Below are 20527 nucleotides of genomic sequence, written 5' to 3'. Positions count from 1 at the left end.
TCATAGCTCATGAGCGGGCCGCGCTTCTGGACAATTATTACATCATAGCTCATTAGCGGGCCGGGCTTCGGGACAATTATTACATCATAGCTCATTAGCGGGCCGGGCTTCGGGACAATTATTACGTCATAGCTCATGAGCGGGCCGGGCTTCGGGACAATTATTACGTCATAGCTCATGAGCGGGCCGGGCTTCTGGACAATTATTACATCATAGCTCATGAGCGGGCCGTGCTTCTGGACAATTATTACATCATAGCTCATGAGCGGGCCGTGCTTCTGGACAATTATTACATCATAGCTCATGAGCGGGCCGTGCTTCTGGACTATTATTACGTCATAGCTCACGAGCGGGCCGGGCTTCTGGACAGTTATTACATCATACCTCATGAGCGGGCCGGGCTTCTGGACAATTATTACATCATAGCTCATGAGCGGGCCGTGCTTCTGGACAATTATTACGTCATAGCTCACGAGCGGGCCGGGCTTCTGGACAGTTATTACATCATAACTCATGAGCGGGCCGGGCTTCTGGACAATTATTACATCATAGCTCATTAGCGGGCCGCGCTTCGGGACAGTTATTACGTCATAGCTCATGAGCGGGCCTGGCTTCTGGACAATTATTACATCATAGCTCATGAGCGGGCCGCGCTTCTGGACAATTATTACATCATAGCTCATGAGCGGGCCGCGCTTCTGGACAATTATTACATCATAGCTCATGAGCGGGCCTGGCTTCTGGACAATTATTACATCATAGCTCATGAGCGGGCCGCGCTTCTGGACAATTATTACGTCATAGCTCACGAGCGGGCCGGGCTTCTGGACAATTATTACATCATAGCTCACGAGCGGGCCGGGCTTCGGGACAGTTATTACGTCATAGCTCACGAGCGGGCCGGGCTTCTGGACAGTTATTAGGTCATAGCTCACGAGCGGGCCGGGCTTCTGGACAGTTATTAGGTCATAGCTCACGAGCGGGCCGGGCTTCTGGACAATAATTACGTCATAGCTCACGAGCGGGCCGGGCTTCTGGACAATTATTACATCATAGCTCATTAGCGGGCCGGGCTTCGGGACAATTATTACGTCATAGCTCACGAGCGGGCCGGGCTTCTGGACAATTATTACATCATAGCCCATGAGCGGGCCGCGCTTCTGGACAATTATTACATCATAGCTCACGAGCGGGCCGCGCTTCTGGACAATTATTACATCATAGCTCATGAGCGGGCCGCGCTTCTGGACAATTATTACATCATAGCTCATGAGCGGGCCGCGCTTCTGGACAATTATTACATCATAGCTCATGAGCGGGCCGCGCTTCTGGACAATTATTACATCATAGCTCATTAGCGGGCCGGGCTTCGGGACAATTATTACGTCATAGCTCATGAGCGGGCCGGGCTTCTGGACAATTATTACATCATAGCTCACGAGCGGGCCGTGCTTCTGGACAATTATTACGTCATAGCTCACGAGCGGGCCGGGCTTCTGGACAGTTATTACATCATACCTCATGAGCGGGCCGGGCTTCTGGACAATTATTACATCATAGCTCATGAGCGGGCCGTGCTTCTGGACAATTATTACGTCATAGCTCACGAGCGGGCCGGGCTTCTGGACAGTTATTACATCATAACTCATGAGCGGGCCGGGCTTCTGGACAATTATTACATCATAGCTCATTAGCGGGCCGCGCTTCGGGACAGTTATTACGTCATAGCTCATGAGCGGGCCTGGCTTCTGGACAATTATTACATCATAGCTCATGAGCGGGCCGCGCTTCTGGACAATTATTACATCATAGCTCATGAGCGGGCCGCGCTTCTGGACAATTATTACGTCATAGCTCACGAGCGGGCCGGGCTTCTGGACAATTATTACGTCATAGCTCACGAGCGGGCCGGGCTTCTGGACAGTTATTACATCATAACTCATGAGCGGGCCTGGCTTCGGGATAATTATAACGTCAGAGCTTAATCAAAATTTATAAAATTTGACACGATTTTGAATTTTCAGTGCGTTGTTCGCCGTTGCAAGCAGCAGAGCACCCCAGTTTATAAAAAAGTACACTTTTACAGTTGTGGTGATAATAAACGTTTAAACTAACATTGTGATATGCTTAATTTGAGTTTTTTTATTTATTTAAAGAAAATATTTGGATCCTATCGCAGGCAAGCCAAGTGTCGATTCGACAGACTAAAATGATAAAATGTACCATCGGGCTCTAGACGCTTGGTCCTCTCTTTTAAAAAAACAAAAAGTTTAATTTATCAAACAAAAAAATGCTACATTTTTTATGATTAAATTATTATTAAATTAACTTAAGGAATATATTTATATATATATTGCCATTAAATCCGAAACGAAACAATTTTTATGGCTGCAACAGTAGAGAATTCTGATCTTGTTTGGGTTTAAGGCCCGTGCAGGGCTGATGTCGCTTTGTTTGAGAGCCGGCAGAGGTTAGCAGTTGGGCGAAACAATGAGCACATGCATTTATTAAAACATGTTCATTTAAACAGGACTTCTGCACGGCGCTACTGGTCTTTGGCGAGAGTATCACTACATAAACACCACAATGTCATGGTCAGAAGCTCAGAGTTTCTGCAGAGAGAGGTTTACTGATCTGGCTACTGTAGACTCTATGAATGATGTGAACAGGATGATGAATACAGTGAATAATGGATACAGTGGATCAGTGTGGATTGGACTGAAGAGGGCGACTCAGAGTCGATGGGGTTGGTCTATGGGAGATGACACTCTTACACAGTACAGTGTCTGGGGTCAAGGAAATCCTAGCGGAACAATAAAATGTGGCTATTTTGGCTACGGAACTTGGCGCAACAATGTAGCTTGTTCGGACCCAATGTTGTTTGCCTGTTACAATGGTAAGTTCATGATCTGCGTTAATATTTGGTTTTGCTGAAGAGAAGCATTGGTTTTATTTTTACGTCTCTCAATAGAAAGCATTAAGAACATCATGATAATTCAATGGAAAAACTGGACAGATGCTCAGAGTTACTGCAGACAGCATTACACTGATCTGGCCATCGCCCGCAGCCCAGAGGAGCAGCAACAGCTTTATGAGGTTATTGGGAATGGTCCATGGGTCTGGTTCGGACTGTTCTTGGACTCTTGGCAGTGGTCTGACCAATGGAACCTCTTCTTCAGAAACTGGGCAGCAGGACAACATTTTCAGAGTTTTGGTGACTGTGTTACCATGTCAACATCTGACTCTGGGAAATGGATTCAATATGGCTGTGAGCAACAGAATAAATTTATGTGTTACGGGGGTGAGTTTACATTTACATTACCCAATTATTCACTTAGACGAGTCCCAGGGCATAAATGTGAATCACTTCAAGCAAACCATCACTTTTAAAACTCTGTTACAAACCATCACTGCTGTTACAAGCAATTGTATTCAAAACTATTAAACCTTTTACCCTCCAATTTCTCTAGAGGACAAACTTGTTTACAAACAGATTGTCAGACTGAAGTTGTCTCATGATGGAAAAAACTATTTGAGTGACACTTCAATACAGACAGCCATTCTGAATGAGGTATGACTCTGTCTTAAATACTGTGTTCAGTTAATTTTACATGTAAACAATTATTAAATAATAGCACATTTTTGTTTAGCTATTTTAACACATTATGTGTCATTATATACATTGAGTCCCATCCTTGTTCTAGGAAATGTTCATTTAATTAAATGTTTTTGTTAAAAAAATGGCCTCTAACCAAACATCAAATGGTCACAAAAATACTACGGTGACCAACTGAACAAAACATGTTAAAAAGGTCAACAAGGACTTTCAATCAGACCGATGTAAAATGCATTTTAAATGAATCACCTTTCTGTAGTGCAAAAACAGTTACATTGGTTGGGGCCTCACAGTAAATGAAGAGCCGGTTTGCTAATGTAAACTTTGTGGTCTAGTACACTTGCCTTAGAAATTGATACATTAAGTCAATGTTGTGCCACAATGCAGGTGGACTTTAGGGCTTAACATAGCAGCAGAACACATGCAATATAATATATACAAATATTAAATATAAATACTTAAAATGCATGAAACGCTAACAATACACAGATCTGGATGAGAATGAGAAACATTACCTGGCTGTCAAGACCCTGGATGTCTGCTTGTGTGTTCTCTATGAATAAGCCCTGTGCACAGAGTCAGAAAAATGATTGCTTGCGAAGACAAACATTATTATTATATTGTTCTTCCTCTGCACAAAGCTTTGAAGAAAAACAACCCTCAAAAGAATTGTGACAAAACTCTTTGCTGGTCTTGTAGATAAGGAAAAAGCTGGAGTCCATGGGTCTGGGAGGCTATAGGAGCATAAGCTGGAGAAAGGATGAAGGTGGAGAGGTTTTTCATCTGATGAAAACCGCTGTGATTTCAATCAAAACTTGTGATTAGTATCCTGAAGATTAGATCAATGCCTTTTATCTTTAAAACATGCTGGAGTTCTTTCTGTTTATGCAATGTTGTGAAATACGTTTCCAGTTTCCTTTATCAATACAATGTACAGATTTGGTGATAAATGCAATAAAACATTCCTAACTTTGACATTACATGAGTATATTTTTAACTGATTACTGTTTGCAGCAGTTATGTTGAAATGTGCAAGTCATAAGACAGCAATCGTGGGTTTTGGACAATTTGTTTAAAAAAGGTTAGGTTGACTTTGAAGTTTTGGGAACGTTCTTTTTTTCTGATTTAAGTAGATATTCATTTCATCTTGTGAAGATGCTGCAGCTTTTGCCAGAAGGGAACTGGAATGCCCTGGTTAGGCCTGGTTTCCCTCTGAGGTTTTTTTCTCCTCCAATGAAGTTTTGGGTTGCTCGCCACCGTTTGCATACTGTTGGGGGGCTGCTAGAATTTTATAGTTTTATTAAATTAACTCTGCATATACAATTGTATATTGTGTCTGATATTTGACCTGTGTTTTGACTGGCATAACCTTATATGTTTTGCTTATAGTCAATGTTTTCTTGTAGAGCTGAAAATTGTCAAAAGCACTATATAAATAAAACTGACTTGACTTCATGAAATAGCTTCTTTCTGTGATTAACAAAAAATGTATAGTTGATAAAAATTACAAACTAGTAGGTAGGCTTGTATGCAGTTTCTAATTTATGTACAATATTTCCCAAGAATTGGCTCTTAGCCTATAGGCCTTTATGCACCTATATTTTTCATAACTAGATAAAACATACATAAACATGAAAATATTGTTGAAGACAACTTTGTCACTTTATTTTACTTTATTTTCTCCACACATGTACCAAATGTCTTATTGAGAATTAACAGCGGTTTAGCTTTCTTATTAGTTCAGTGCGAAGTCACCAGTGGTGGAACACCCCTGACATCCAATTGGACACCCTGGGTGCCACCCCAAAAATTGGATTCGCTACTTATGTTGATTGACATCTGACTTCATCTCTCGTTGAACAGAGCGTTTATTTTGACGTTTGGCTAAGTATCAATGATTTTGTTTCAATCTTGCAGTCGAATGGAAGGAGTATATGTTTTATACTGCTCTGATCCACATCGGGTTAAAGACACATGTGGTTGCTGTTTAAATGAAAGTTATCCGGGTTAAACAATGTTTTAAATATTTTCATTATTTTTAGTTTAGAATTTATTTGATCTAAATATTTTTAGAATTACTGTAATTTCATTACATCGTGCAATTGTTTTGTATTTGTCACATTTGTGACAAACTCTGGGAAGCAAATGATGACTTGTACCTCCAATCTGAAATCCTAATAACTAATATGATATACATGATAACTTATCAAAAAAAGTAAAAAGGTCATAATTACACATCAGGATGTAGTCTTGGGTACTGAAGCAACGATCTCAATAATGGATGCTGTTAAAACACTTTCACTTTAATTTCAAGGAAACGCATTAACAAAAAGAGACTTCAACCTTCATTATATGAATGCTTACTTTAATTTCTGTAATTTAGGATTCAGTTTTAATTTATTTTTCATTCCCATCATAAAAAAAGACAAACATATTTTTAAATATGCTTTATTTGTTCGCTATTTCTTTTATCACAAAGAAAGTCCTTGAAATACAGACTAGTGTGTGTCTGGTATATAAACTGTACACAAAAGCAAGGCACTAAACTGTACATTTAAATTAATTCATTTACTTTCGCTTGTCCGATATTTCATGCCGTCCGAATACAGACGTGAAGCTCATAACAGCTTATTAAGAGATCTCAACCAGCAGCCATTCACACAAAACACAGAAAAACACCGACATGTAAACTCCTCTTGAAAGTAGGGACTAAGACATATGACAACATTACAATCATTTTTCCTTGGTTTCCTACAAAATCTTTTTTAGAATTTCAAATTATTAGCAGACTTTTCAAACATAAATACACACTACAACATAACCCCACTGCACATCGCACCACAGCGTGACGGATAGAGGTGCATGACTTAGGACATGATGAATGGGCTCGATTCCTGTTTTTCAGACAAACCGAAACGGGTGCATAAACTTGTTTTAGAGGTCATACTGCACACAGATCGCACGGGAAAAATTCTGACCGTCAAGTTGTAGCACATGGACATGTCGAGGATTTGGACACATACACATCACCTCCACAGACTTAATAAATACATCAAAAGCGGACGCCACAGCAGGTGCATCTGTAGATCCTAAAGTGACTTTTGACCTGACCGTTTACCCTGTTCTCAGTGCGCAATCGATTCCCTTGACCAACAGAGGGGTGACCGCAGAACCGGTGGTCTTCGAGGAAATAAACAGAGATCGCTTCTGTCGTCAGGTTTCTAAAAGAGTCCTTTGGCTTTTTTTAGGTTTACTTGCTTCCACCCTGGCAGAGCATTAAACTCTTCTCTCTTTATCTCCAACACACTCTGAGAAAACAAACAAACAAAACACAAAGAGGATACACATTTATTTAAGTGTACATGTGCACACAGCAGCAAACAGACATAGATTCAGTACAGTGAGTCAGAAGAGGTTTACGGGAATGTGACCTGACTAGGCGGGACGTGCTTCTAGTGCAATTTATTTTGTTCATACTGAAAGTGAATTTAAAACAAATTCACAGCTTATCAGGAAATAGTTAAGCAAGTTATATATGAAGTTTATAGATGACACGGTTTTATCTGTGAGCTGGGACAACATAAACATTAAGCAGAGCAAAATGTTTGTTTGTGCAAACTCATCCAGATTGACATTAAAGCCATTTTTAAATAATAAAATATGATGACAGCTAAATATGCAAAGACAAGTGTTAGAAATGTATTTACCACGTCACACCTTGTTAGGATACATAAAACGATCTCAGAAGTGTGCAAAGTATCGGTGGAAAGGAAAAAAAATTCAGATCTGTGTGATAATTCAGAGATGTTTTTACATTCTGTGAGCGTGAGGCCTTTGCATGCATGTGTATTTTCATGTCAATTTTAAAAGCTCTCCAGGACTTGGCTGAAGACAGAGCTAACGGAAGAGTTGCGTCCAGGTCGCAAGGAGAAAGATAAGGCAGGAAAGTGATGCCTTCACTATATAGTGAAGGAAAGGTTACCATAGAAACCATCTAACCCTGTGACTTAAGTCCATGTCTAAATACAAACACTTACCTACCCAGAATCCCCTACAACCCAGCCTAGAGTCAGAAAGGTAGAACATTAAATTCTTAGTGCTGTACGTGGATGATTCATATGAAAGGATTGTTCTGAATAAATGCGTTGTAAACAACGGATTTATACTTTCAACACAATCCTAAAATGCATATCAGGATACGTGTAGGCTCACCTCGAAGTCCTCATCCGTCAGGTACATCTCGATTCGCAGGGGGTCGACGCCCTGGGGAAGGGGGCGGGTTTGCAATGTTGAGAGCGGATAGATGCTCTGACAGAGTCTGGCCAAAACATCCTCGACCAGAATGATTTGATTACACACTTCTGCCTCCTGCACAACACAAACACACAACAAATGTATATTAAGGTCTACAAACGTGATACGTAAACCTAAGATGTGAGGTATAGAGGTGAAACTTGATCAAATTCTCCATTGCAATATGAGAGAATTTCCGTCATTGTTTTTTCTTATATTTTTGCCATCACACCTGACTAGGCGGGACGTGCCTAGATAGGATTCATCTGTCAAATACACCAAATTTACTGGAAAAAGATAATGGTTCATATTGGTATTTTAATGGAAACCATTGGAATTTACTTTCTATAGTTTTTTCAGCAGTCATGCATCCTTGCATAAAAAAAAACTATAGAAACCATCACAGAAATTAATGAACCATTTGTTTTTTTCCATTAAAACCATTACAAAATTCCCTTTTGTGTTTTAACTTATAAGCGTGGTTCTATAAGATCATCATGTTTGTAGTGTGATCCAGGTGGTTAAAACGTACAATATATATTTTAGACCTAGGGGAGAAATAATGACTAATAATAGTAATAGTAGAAATAAAAATATGAATAAAATGGAAATAAAGTAGGCTAATGGTTGGATTCCACAACTGATTACATAAAACGTATATGACAATACAGCATTAACTGTATGTGTCAAATAATTGACTGATGACTTAATTTAAGAACTTTCTATTGTGCTGTTCTGTATGTCTGTGCTATTGTCCAGGTATTTTCACCCCAAAATGGGGGCTGCGCTACTAAAGCACCACCTAGTGGCTGCTTACCAAAACGCAGTTTCGCCTCTTTGTATTCTATAGTCTTTGCTTAAACCAGCTCTTTCAATCTTTACGGAAGTTAAGTTAACTTCCGTAAAGTTATTTTTATCCGAAACGACTTGCAGAGCTTATACATTTCACGAGCATGTGCATTCCCTGGGAATCAAACCCTTGAACTTTGGTGTTGGTAGCGCCGTACTCTACCATTTGAGCTTAACATTTGAAACCGAACCAACCCTCTCTGTGATCTCGGCGATGTCTTCTCTGTGCTCCCAACTGGGGAACATGTTTGTGAAGGTCAGAGGCTCCAGTCCAGCATGGATCAGGTAGGACTTCTGCGGTTTCTTCTCGTTCTTCTCTGCTAGAGAAAGAGAAGCGTCAGTCACAGCCACAGGCTCTTTCTTTAAACTAGTTTATGTCTTTAAGAGATATAAACAAAATCACAGACGGCTTCAGATGAACGGTATTAATAACAGTTTCCTAGATATTGACATCACTCATTTAAAAATCCCATTAACAATGGAAGCCAAAAGGGATGTGCGACATCGGGAAATGTACATCTTTGGTCTTTTTTTATTATTTCATAAGATGCATTAAATATGTTGTATGAAAGAACATACAACACAATAAGCAAAGCTAACTGACTCCCACGCTTATGCGAATGGTTCCAAATATTACATTTATTCATATTTGTTAACTATTAAAACTAGTCAATATTTGCTCTATTTCCATTAAGCATTTAGTTTTTTATGCATTTTAAATGTATATAAAAAACATTGCCTGATGTGCTGTAATTTGCCTTTTTGCCAAACAATTTTGTCCATTAAATATATTTTGTATCCATTTTGTACCATACATTTCATATTTTGATAATTGACTCTAATCTAGGAGATATTAAAGACAAATATTGTACAAGTAGGACACCGGACATAACTTTTGGCGACTATTGTAGGTCAAATATAAACAATTATAAGATTTTATTAAATGATTACTGAAAAATATTACCACTATCACTAGCCAAAGAGATTAAGAAATTCTACCACATAACGTCTGGAGTGCACAGATAAGCTTTCCAGTTTTCCTGGAGAATCCCAAGACAAAGATCATTAGCTACTAAAGCTGTCAATCACCTCTGCAGTACTGCAGCACGGTTTCCATGGCGCACTTCCTGTCGGAGTCCCAGCGGATGCGGGCAGAGCCGGTGCTCTCTGAATCCTGAGGCCACCAGCCCTGCCACAGGTAAACTTCATGATAATTATCCACTAGGAACAAAGCTAGAGAGAGAGAGAAGGTCAGTGAGCATCAAAGTTTCTTGTTTCTTGTATTCATGTAAACATGATATGTGGTTTACCTGGTTGAGGGGCGGTGTACAGGTCCTCCTGTAGAAGGGGCATTGAGCAGACCTGATCCGCAGCTCTCGATGGGTTGAAAAACTCCAGCGCTACAAACTCCCCGGACGAACTACTGAGCTGGAAGAGTCGGGGTGTGAAGTTGAACTTGCCAGGATCTACAGAAGAAAACGAAATAAATCTGGTAATAAAGCAAGAAAAAAGTAGGCCAAGATGTACCCGAGAAGAAAAATCGTTTTTTTACTATTAAGAGAAGCGTGTTGTACCTTGCAGCATGCAGTCATAAGCCTTGCGGTCTTTTCTTCCCAATGCTTCCCAGAATTCCAATGGCTCAGCACCTTCCTCACATTCATGAATGGTCACGTTACAGCTGCTATGAAGCCCCGCCTCCAGTGGTCGCCTTGGAAACATTTACATGAATTCAAAGCTAATAATAAGATAATATAATATAATAAGCTCTCTTAAGTGATTGTTCAATCCAAAATAACTTTACTGTTATCGTTTATTCAGCCACATATCATTTATTTTTCCCCTTACGTCAAGCCTGTATGACTTTCTTCTCAAGAACACAAAAGAAGATATTTTGAAGAATATTGGTAACCGAACGACAGCGGTACCCAATGACTTCCATTGTAGACACAAAACATTTCTCAAAATACCTTCTTTTGTTTTCAACATAATAAAATGTCACTTACAGGTTTTGAACAACACGAGGGTAAACTATCCCTTTAAAGAGCAGTCAATCGTATACAAAAAAGTTGTTTTGTGTAAGGTCGTGGTGGTCTCGGCAGATCAGGGGGTAGCAACTGTATATATTTTATGTTCGCAGATCTCTTCTGATCATTGCATGTGCATGACTCACTGTTCTTTGATTTTCTCGGCAGATTTTCGAGCTACATGTCGAGTGTTGGTTTGAGTCTTGCAGCCGTGCCACAGGAAGATCAGAGCTTTGTTGATGCTCAGAAGCACCATCGAGGTGCGTGATCGCAGGCTGCTGCAGTGACAGGCCACTTCCAGCAGGTGGCCCTCTACCGGCACCTCACCACGCACACAATACAGACGCCATTCACCTGAAACAAAGCGGGTCAAGATGAACTCAAAATTAGAACTGCAGGACACGGAAACCAGGACGATAAAGACAGAATTGAGTCCATAAATCAAATACAAAAATGTATATAAATAAAGTATGATTGTATATTTTTATATAATATAAAAACTATTAAAAAATTACATTAAGATAAATGATGAAACATGGTGTGCATCGCTACAACCTACAGAAACATACTTTCAAGATTTCTTTTGTAAGTGAAAAAGGTGCACAATGAGAAAATCCTTGCTAAACAGAATCTTGCACAATAATTGTTTGACCTTGGTCTTCATTATTGTCTAAAGCCTAAATTGAAAACCGATGAGGATTAATTGCACGGCCCTAGTTTTTAAAGCAATGCTTAAATACACACAAACAATTCAATTTGGAAGGGCAGGTTGAATCCATTGCATTTTGGGAAACAGTGTAACATACTGTACATACTTTACAAAGAAAAGATAATGCATACTTTTTCAAAATATATGAAATATAGAATTCTGACTTTCCTCAAGAACAGATGAGAGTGACTCACTCTGTATGTTATCCTCCTCCTCTCCTCTTTTCCCAGAATGCACGATCATCCCCCCATTGAAACACTGCAGAAAACAGGGCGGCTCCTTTCCCTGTTGGACTTGCATCTGAACTCCACAAACAAAAACAGATTGAGCCAAAGAAAGAAAGATTGGCCGCTGTTCAGTCTGGCATCTCTTCTCACCTGAGCTCCCCGCTCCTCATCCAGTTCAACGGTCATGAGCGCAGACGTTCCTTTCTCACTGACTGTAGAGTTCCTGCCCTGCCAGAAGAAATAGCAGCACTTCTCTCGACCCGGACCAGCACTGCGTACTTGATCTGGTTTCTGTCTGCTTCCCACTACACACAATGACACACCCTTATAGCGACACTCACATTAAAAAGGGACATTATGTTGGTATCTAACACACAAAAGGCACAGATGTGAAGTTCATGCCGTTACTGACCTGCGGCGCTCACCATGTACTTCCACTTCACCACGTAAGCGTCTCCCTCATGAAACTGGCCGATGCTCTGTTTGGGCAGCCGGCTGTAGTCGAACTCCAGAATGTGCCAGACGTCGACTGCTACGGTGCTGATCTCCAGAGACCTCAGGCTGTCCTCAGAGGCGCCCTCCACCGGACCGTGCCCTCGACCCACATCCTGACCGTCCAGAACTGTGCTGATGGCTGACTGCAGAACCGGCAGCATCAGAGAAGCGTTGTATGCCCGACATTCAGAACCCGAGTCTGTCACCGGCGATTCCTGAGAGATAATATTATTATTATTATAATACACCAAACATACAGCCAACATAATAATCAAGCATCATTAAATAAGCCTGATATAAAATGACACAACATACTATTTTTGCAACTGTGAAAAGACGAAAGAGAGGGAGAACAACGAAAAGAAAAAAAGAGAGTGAGCAAGAAACACGTAGACAAAGACTAAAAAAGAAAAAGAACTGACTGACTGGCGAACGAAACAAAGGGCAAATAAAAAGAAATAATGAGTGGAAGAAAGAAAGAACAAACCAGCGGAAGAACAAACAAAAGAAATAATGAGCATAAAGAAAGGAAAAATGAATAAAAGACAGAACAAGTGAAAGAAAAATCGAGCGAGTGAAAGAAAGAGCGAAAGAAAGAAAAGAAGAAAGGGAGAACAACAAAACGTAGTGGCAGAGAGAAAGAATGAGCAAAAGAAAGAACAAGCGGATGCAAGTAGGATCGGGCAAAAGAAAGGAAGAACTAGCAAAAGGAAGAACTAGCGAAAGTAAAAAAAAGAGCGGAAGAAAAAGAAAGAAACAACAAGCGAAAGAAAAAAAGAAAGAAAGAAAGAAAGAAAGAAAGGGAGAACAACAAAACGTAAATAGAGAGAGAAAGAAAAACGTAGACAAAGACTGAAAAAGAAAGAACTAAAGAACGAGTGGGAGAGAGAAAGAATGAGTGAAAGAAAGAGAGAGCGAATGCAAGTAGGAACAAGCAAAAGAAAGGAAGAACTAGCAAAAGTATGAAAGGGCGGAAGAAAAAGAAAGAAACAACAAGTGAAAGAAAAAACTAACGAAAGAAAGAAAGATATATAAACAAAAAGTATAAATGGAAAAAGCAAACAAATCAAAACAGATGGAAAGAATAATGAAAAAGGGAAAAATAAAACAATGTCAATATAACATACAAAATATAACAAAAAAGAATAGATGAATAGAATGAATAAAAGAATAAATGTAACTGACACAGACGTTCATCTGCTCACCTTCATCTGAACGGGCTGCTCCATGTCTGTTATAGGTGACAGTCTAGAAGCATCTTTCCAGTCCAAAAATTTCTCTTTAAAAAGACTTGTTTCATTATGTTCAGTCAGACGACCAAATATGGCCCAGTCAGGACGTCCTTGACCTTTCCTACAAACCACCAATCCATTACCGTTACTCACCACAAAAAAGGAACCTTGCGCTTTATATTTTGAAATAAATCATGAAATGATCGCAAGTGACCCACCTTGGTATGAGAGAGTTGTGTCCTCCAGGGTCCAGCGGGTTGATGTCACAGTTGGTATAATCGAATGTGCCGTTCCAAAGATGTTTGGCCAGTTGAAACGCCACCTTCCTCTGTGCCAGCGTCACCTCTTTACCATGCCAGACGTAAACTTCACTACCAAAGTCAAACACAAGCACCTATACAGAAGAGGGTCACCAAAAAAGACATGATCTAGTATGAGCAAACCAATGCAAATTGTGAAAAGCACTTTACAGGGAAGGGAAACGGAACGGCGATCAAATATAATAGCACAAATAAACTAGCAGAACAGAAAAGTAGAATCTGTAAATCTGTAGACGCTGTCTGTCTGACCTCTTTAGAGCCCAGGAGGGAACTGCGAGGCACTTTCCCCCAGAAATCATCATCGGGAAGCAGTTTATCATCCACCAGACGAAAGATGCAGTTCGTCTCCACAACTGCGCTTTCAAACATCTCGTCCTCTTCTGGAGATCCGGCCGCTGGAGACAGAGTGGAAAAACATACACAAGTTAATCTAAACAACTTTCATATCCATCATCTGTGACGTCTATGTGTCCATGTATGTGTTGTACACCCACGTTGGTAGCTGCCTGGTCCCCCAAGAATCTTCCAGAATTCGGCTGCTGTGGGACTCTGAGAGTTCACACCTTCTTCAACTGTCTCCACCTGTGTGGCTCGGCAACTGAGATCGTGGTTCAGCTGGATATAAGTGGCCAGTTCTGAAGCCTGGAGGTTACGTAGAAAGACACAACTGTTGTGTAGAAATCTATAAAAATCAATCGTTAACTATAGTTGTGATGAATGACAGGCAGTACCTTTGCCCTTTCTATGACATTTGCAAACTCTCCAATCCAAACGAAACAATGTTCAGGTGTAACCAGGAGAAAACAGTCACCGCTGTTGAGAGAGGAGACTCTGGGCTCCACTAGTCTGGTCTGCACATGCCGTCGGCCTGGGGAACATACATTTATGTAAAGCATTATTAATGCATCATAATAACATTTAACAACACAATGGCTGCAGTAAAATCGGAATATAACCACAACATTTATTCATATATTTCAGCTTTTAAAATGTAAAATGATTGAGACACCTTTTGACAAGATGAATGTCAAAGTGTTCAGATCAACCTTAATTCATTCATTCTATACATCTATATATCAATCTATAGACCGACAGAGTAATAGATAGCCAGTTTTTAAAATGAATCTATAGAAAATGTATAATATAGATAGATATGAATTATAACGTATGTAAATCATTCTTGCCATAAATATTATCCTATAAATAAAATATTTAAAAAAATATTAAATAAAAAACATCATAAGGATGGAACGGAGAAAAAAGGAGGACAGCATGTTTTTGACATCACAAGGTTTTTGAAACTAGATTTTTAATAAATACATTTATTTAAAAAGAAAAAAAAAATATATATATATATATACATACATATACATTAAAATAAAATGCATAAATAAACACATCATGGCTATTATATGGGCTAATATTATTATGCCGTATATTACTCTACTGTTAAAAAAATATTATATAGATTATGTATATAGATTTGACTGTTATTATTGGGTCGAACAGTGACCAAAAACATGTCTCATCATACTAGAGATTGAAAGACTGACCTTTGACCAGCATGAGCATCAGTTTTTTGTATGGAGCTGCGCTGTTATTGCTCATCTGCTCTGAGATGCTCACGCTGCGCAGACTCACGCTGCTGTAGTTCTCTTTACTGGCTAAACCAGCCAAAGCCGCATCCGACAAACTGGAGCTCTTACTCACTGAAACACAAACAATCATCACGTTATTCCGGTACGGACAAACAGCGGAAGCATCTTTCTGTCCATCACGCATCCACTCACTCTTCTCCCGTTTCATTCTCTTGCTCTCCAGCTGGCCGACATTCAGTCTCTGCTCGGTGTACTCATGACGGATGTCATCTCGCGCTGCCAGAATCTTTAAGGGATTCCTCGAGGCCTGGACGTTCCGAGAGGGACGAACGGCCCGCTTGTGCTGCACCATCGCTGACGTCAACCTGGGACCCAAGGAGATGTCAAATTTATATGAACAGAACAAGACTTTGTGTAATACTTTATTTTACAGAATCTTACTTTGGTGTTTGTTTTCCAAAGATGGCATCAAAGTCTTCTTCCAAATGCATCCTGCTGCTCAGGCCGCGGGGAATATCCGCCACATGGCGGTAAAACTTGGAGAAGATCTCATCGTCCAATTGCATCACTTCTTTCACCGCCTTCTCCGTCACAGTCAAAGTGGTCTCCTGCAAACCTGACACTGGAAACGAATGGAGAACAAAGGAGGCAGAAAAAATAAAGGTTTTCGAAATTAACATGAAGTGACCAGATCATACATCAAGAAACTCACCTTTACTGTTCAAACGTCCCAAAAATGTCTCCAGCTTTTCCAGCTTCTTATCAGACTCCATTTCTGCTCTGGCCTCAATTTCTGCAACACATAATTTTCATTGTTTGAAACTTTGGGACTTTTCAAGTAGGACTGTTCATTTTGTGTGATCCACTTTTATCACGTGGCAAACTGTATGTGCGTTGCATTCACCTTCTTGTGGTTTGGCGACGCTGCTCTTCAGTTTAGCAGATACTGGGGAAAGAATCGGGCTGATAACTGCAGAGGAAGCAGCCAGACCTGACACACAGAGAGAGACAGACAGACAGTAATCAGACAGTAAGGACAGCAGGAGAGATGACTAACAGAATTAAATTTGTATTTTTCCTGACCTTTTTTAACCATCTTGGAGGCCACAGTGTATTGGGAAGAGTCATTGGACACGCCCTTTCCTGTACTTTGCCATGCCTCCTCCCGAATAGAGATCATCTGTTTCCTCTCTTCAATAGAGATCTGCCCCTCCCTATCTTCTCCAAGATTCTGATTGGAAAACAGGTAGAAATATTTACAATATTCAATATTTTAAAAATTGTCATTAAAGTAGTCATTAAATCTGTACAAAACGTTTTAGTACTTTTTGTTTAAGTCGATATACTTCTTATTTAAATAACAAAAATTGTACACATTTTTTATTTTCTAAAAAAAGAATACAGTAGGCATAATTTCAACAGCAACAATTATTTTATAATAAACTAAATCCATTCAACAGGTCCAAAACACACCACAAATCTTCCTACGCATGAAAGAAACGACTGTTTTGTGTACAAATTACTGAATAAACTGTATTGAGAGATTCTTGTAACATATATGAACATTGCTATACTAAGACAACCAAACAGCAATGCCAAAAAAACGGTGGAAGAACAGAATGATGGACATAGGAATGAACAACAATGAGGTTTTTCACAGAATTATGAGAACAGAAGTGGCCCCAAAATGCACGTCTCTCTTACCTGCCCCTGATGCTCTACATACTGGCATTTTGGGGATGATGGAAGAGGAGGAGGAGAGTAGGTAGAAGAAAAGACAGGCTCCTATAGACAGAGATGGACGACAGCACAGGAAGTAGAAAACAGGTGTAAATGACAAGACAACAATAACAAAAGTAGTTCAGAAAAGAATCGGGCTGTCAACTCAATTTATCGCAATTCATCGATTCCAAAATAAATGTTTGTGTTTATATAATACACGTGTATATATATACACTGTATATACACATTTATTTAAACATATGCATATAAACATCACACACACACCTATTATTTAAATGCGAACATTTATTTTGGAATCAATTAATAGGGATTAATCAATTTGATAGCACTAGAAAAGACACAAGGAAATAGAAAAATGAGAGAATAATGTAGATGGAGAATTAATAAAAGCTAAAAGAAACAAAAGACAAGCCCTGAACATCAAGGGGCCCTATCGTACACCCTGCACAGTACGATACCGCAAGTGCTTTTGCTAGTTTCAGCCCGACGCAGTTCTCATTTTCCTGTCCTGTGCTGCGTTGCTTAAAAAGTAAATGTATTTGCGTCCGTGGGTACAAAAAAAAGAGGTGTGTTCAGGCACATTGCTGAACTGAAAATAGACTGGGCTATAGACTAACACGCCCTGGGTGCATGCAATTAGATCGTTATAAAGGGTCCAAGGTGTTAAATCGCAAAACATGTTAGATTGTGAACAAAAACATCTTTACACACACAGGTCACTTCTTATCACTTCAGACAAACAAGAAAAGCTTTATTTTGTATATAAGTTAAAGCACTATTTTCCATAAAAAGTGAAACTGAAGAGGATTCATTCTGAGCAGAAGAACACAGTTACTTCAGAGATAGCCTACAGATAGGGAAAGCAGTGCATCAGAGTCTTTGCATCTTAAAGAAACAGCCAATCAAACTGCAGTTTGCACTAACAGGTCAGCCAATCATCTTACAGCTAAAGATCACAACATCAAACCATTTGACTAGTGGACTGTAGCAGAAAGCAGGACACAGCGGCTGATGTTTAATATCTTACCCAGAGCTGCTCGGATGATGTGAACTCACTGATAACAGTCTGCTCTTCCTACAACACACAGGGGAAGGGATGTACGCATGCATGAATAAATGACCAAAACTTTAGAGCAGTACCTAAAAGCTATTCTGTATTCAATCTTATTATTAGATAACATTTTAACACTTTTGTACTTAAATTAGGAAAGTGATATTTTATCATCGATTGACAAAAAATATAGGACGCCATGCAAGTAACTTTACATTTACGCATTTATAATGCCGATCCTAGATGTCTCGGGGCCCTATGCAAACCTTTGTAAGGGGCCCTTGTCATAATAGGTCAAATGAGATAGCATAACTGTAAACTATAGGAAATACAAATAATAAATCAATTAACACACAAATAATTTCAAACTGAAAGACAAATAATTTCAAACTGAAAGACAAAAAACATTAAACTGACGGTAAGTACAATTAAGTATAAATTAAATTCACATGTAAATAGTCCTTCACCTAAACACTTGGCTCTGGATCCATCTAGCTTTTAACCAACCAAATTTGTTATTAACAAAAATAAATCATGATAAATATAGTTTACTCAAGAAAGCTAAGCATACAAAAACACATTAACAATTCTCTAAATGTGTCGACACAAAAATGACACATTGTCATGGAAAAAACTAAATACAGTGGATTTCAGTGGTGTGCATTATAGCCGAGCGTCACATCAACAGTGTACAGGTTTTGTGACCAAGTCATTCCCTTTAAATGCTAATGACGTTATAATATGAATGTGTATGTAACTTTGGAGACTGTCCCTAAATTCATGACTATTCAACGTCCACCGTCAAACCACCTGTATGCCAGTGCACAAATACTGCATTTGAAAATGGTTTCTGTACTTGCATAAAAACAAATGCATTCTCGTTCTTTTGCTTCACGATGTTGCAGTTTTTCCGCTGTGGACATGTGTAAAGACGCATCATCACATTATGCGCATATCAGCTCTGCGCATTTATCAGTATTATAAGTATAAGGGTTTCCACTGCTAACAAAATGCGCTACCAATTGAGCTAAAGGAACACTCTTTGCACCAGACAGCACTGAAGAATCAACACCAAGAGATACCGTTCTGAAATCTGCCTCCAATTCACAGCTTTGACTACAAGTGCATATCTGTTACTACTGTCGAATTAGGGTCACAGTTCTTACTCGCACATCATGAGGAATAGCTCAATGAAAATCGTCAACATTTTCTCACACTCATTTCAAACATGTAGGACTTTTTTGTCGTTGGACAAAATTGTTGCCATTCTTTAAGTGTAATGAGAGTACATCTCATTAGAACAAGTGTTGCCCAACTCAAAAATCCCTAAGAGCCAATTCGTCGCCTTGGAATTCTAAGGTTCTTTCTGAGGTCTGAGTAGTTTTGAGATATTGAGCTTGAAAGTTTTTGCATTTCAACCTTGAGGTTTCTTTTAAGCATTGTTTTGTGTCAGATATTCCCCTGTCACTGGGGAGTCCGGTCACATGACAAAGAAAGCTGATCCTGATTGGTCCTCTTGTGTGCATTCAAAGTGCTGATTGGCTCTTAAAGAAAGAACCATATAGCACCAAATTATAATTCGATTTTGTAGAAAAAAAGGACAATTAAAAAACAAACATCCCATGATGTAAATAACAGGATAAGAATATGTGAATAACTAAATTTTGAACAAATAGAAGCCTATAATTATAATTCTAAGGTGACGAATTTACTATAACACCGTTCCTGATTTTATGTTGCTAGTTGACACGTTCTTACCTTTTTCTTGAGGCCTTGCTCCTCCCATATTTGGCTACTCTTCTCGCTTACAGACACCACTTCCTGTATGACTTCCTGTTTCTTGTTGATCCTGTTTTTCCAATCTTCCTCTCCACTCTTCTTCAACAGGGCCAACCTGAGAAACATTTCAAATGCTTCACTCCATCTTGTATAAAAAAATATTCACCGTGTTGCATTAAATGCAAAATAAGGATTAAATAAGGATAAACTACGTGTTTTTAAAGAAAATACATTATGCGATTTAGAAATCCAAGCCACCACAACATACAAAATGGAGAGCGAGATTGACATCATCACTCTCGCGCTTTTCACTATTCAGGTTTCTTTCTCTCTGGCTCATCTCATCTTTCCCCGCAGAGGAAAACTGGGACTTCGAAAATAGCCGTCCGTCTTTGCAGCGTTCGCTGTGAGCAGCGATGACCCACATTCATTTATCAGAGCAGACAGAAAGAGAACAGGTCCAGTCATCAGTCTGCTAGATGTGCCACTGTTTCTTACACTGCAATACACCCCTATGCCACTATTTACTTATGCTTTTCATAGTGTATTATACAAAATCTAATTCGGTAAATCACTTTTTGTCTTAGTATA

The 20527-nt window shown here is 39.4% G+C and overlaps 1 protein-coding gene across 3 annotated transcripts in view; it reads right to left on the bottom strand.

Moving 5' to 3' along the window:
• Positions 1-6055: 6055 nt before the first annotated feature.
• Positions 6056-20527, bottom strand: part of svilb (supervillin b) — a 54793-nt gene continuing 40321 nt past the window's right edge. For 2 of the 3 annotated variants that reach the window (XM_079452711.1, XM_079452710.1), the window contains 24 exons: positions 19916-20051; positions 18134-18181; positions 16447-16594; positions 16268-16354; positions 16076-16156; positions 15805-15985; positions 15556-15728; positions 15319-15474; positions 14497-14633; positions 14260-14407; positions 14015-14160; positions 13664-13839; positions 13419-13566; positions 12131-12428; positions 11869-12023; positions 11686-11791; positions 10929-11136; positions 10333-10466; positions 10069-10224; positions 9848-9991; positions 8954-9075; positions 7829-7984; positions 7654-7679; positions 6056-6924 (listed from right to left, as the gene is read on the bottom strand). In XM_079452711.1, coding sequence (XP_079308837.1) covers positions 7668-7679; positions 7829-7984; positions 8954-9075; positions 9848-9991; positions 10069-10224; positions 10333-10466; positions 10929-11136; positions 11686-11791; positions 11869-12023; positions 12131-12428; positions 13419-13566; positions 13664-13839; positions 14015-14160; positions 14260-14407; positions 14497-14633; positions 15319-15474; positions 15556-15728; positions 15805-15985; positions 16076-16156; positions 16268-16354; positions 16447-16594; positions 18134-18181; positions 19916-20051 — 3256 coding nt within the window. In that variant the 3' untranslated portion in view covers positions 6056-6924; positions 7654-7667. Of the gene's footprint in view, positions 6925-7653; positions 7680-7828; positions 7985-8953; positions 9079-9847; positions 9992-10068; positions 10225-10332; positions 10467-10928; positions 11137-11685; positions 11792-11868; positions 12024-12130; positions 12429-13418; positions 13567-13663; positions 13840-14014; positions 14161-14259; positions 14408-14496; positions 14634-15318; positions 15475-15555; positions 15729-15804; positions 15986-16075; positions 16157-16267; positions 16355-16446; positions 16595-17067; positions 17149-18133; positions 18182-19915; positions 20052-20527 lie in introns of all 3 variants that reach the window. The other variant, XM_079452709.1, reaches the window with a different exon arrangement.

This window comes from Barbatula barbatula (assembly GCF_947034865.1).
Source record: "Barbatula barbatula genome assembly, chromosome: 3".
NCBI classification, from domain to species: Eukaryota; Metazoa; Chordata; class Actinopteri; order Cypriniformes; family Nemacheilidae; genus Barbatula; species Barbatula barbatula.
This window is presented reverse-complemented; position numbering and strand designations above follow the sequence as displayed.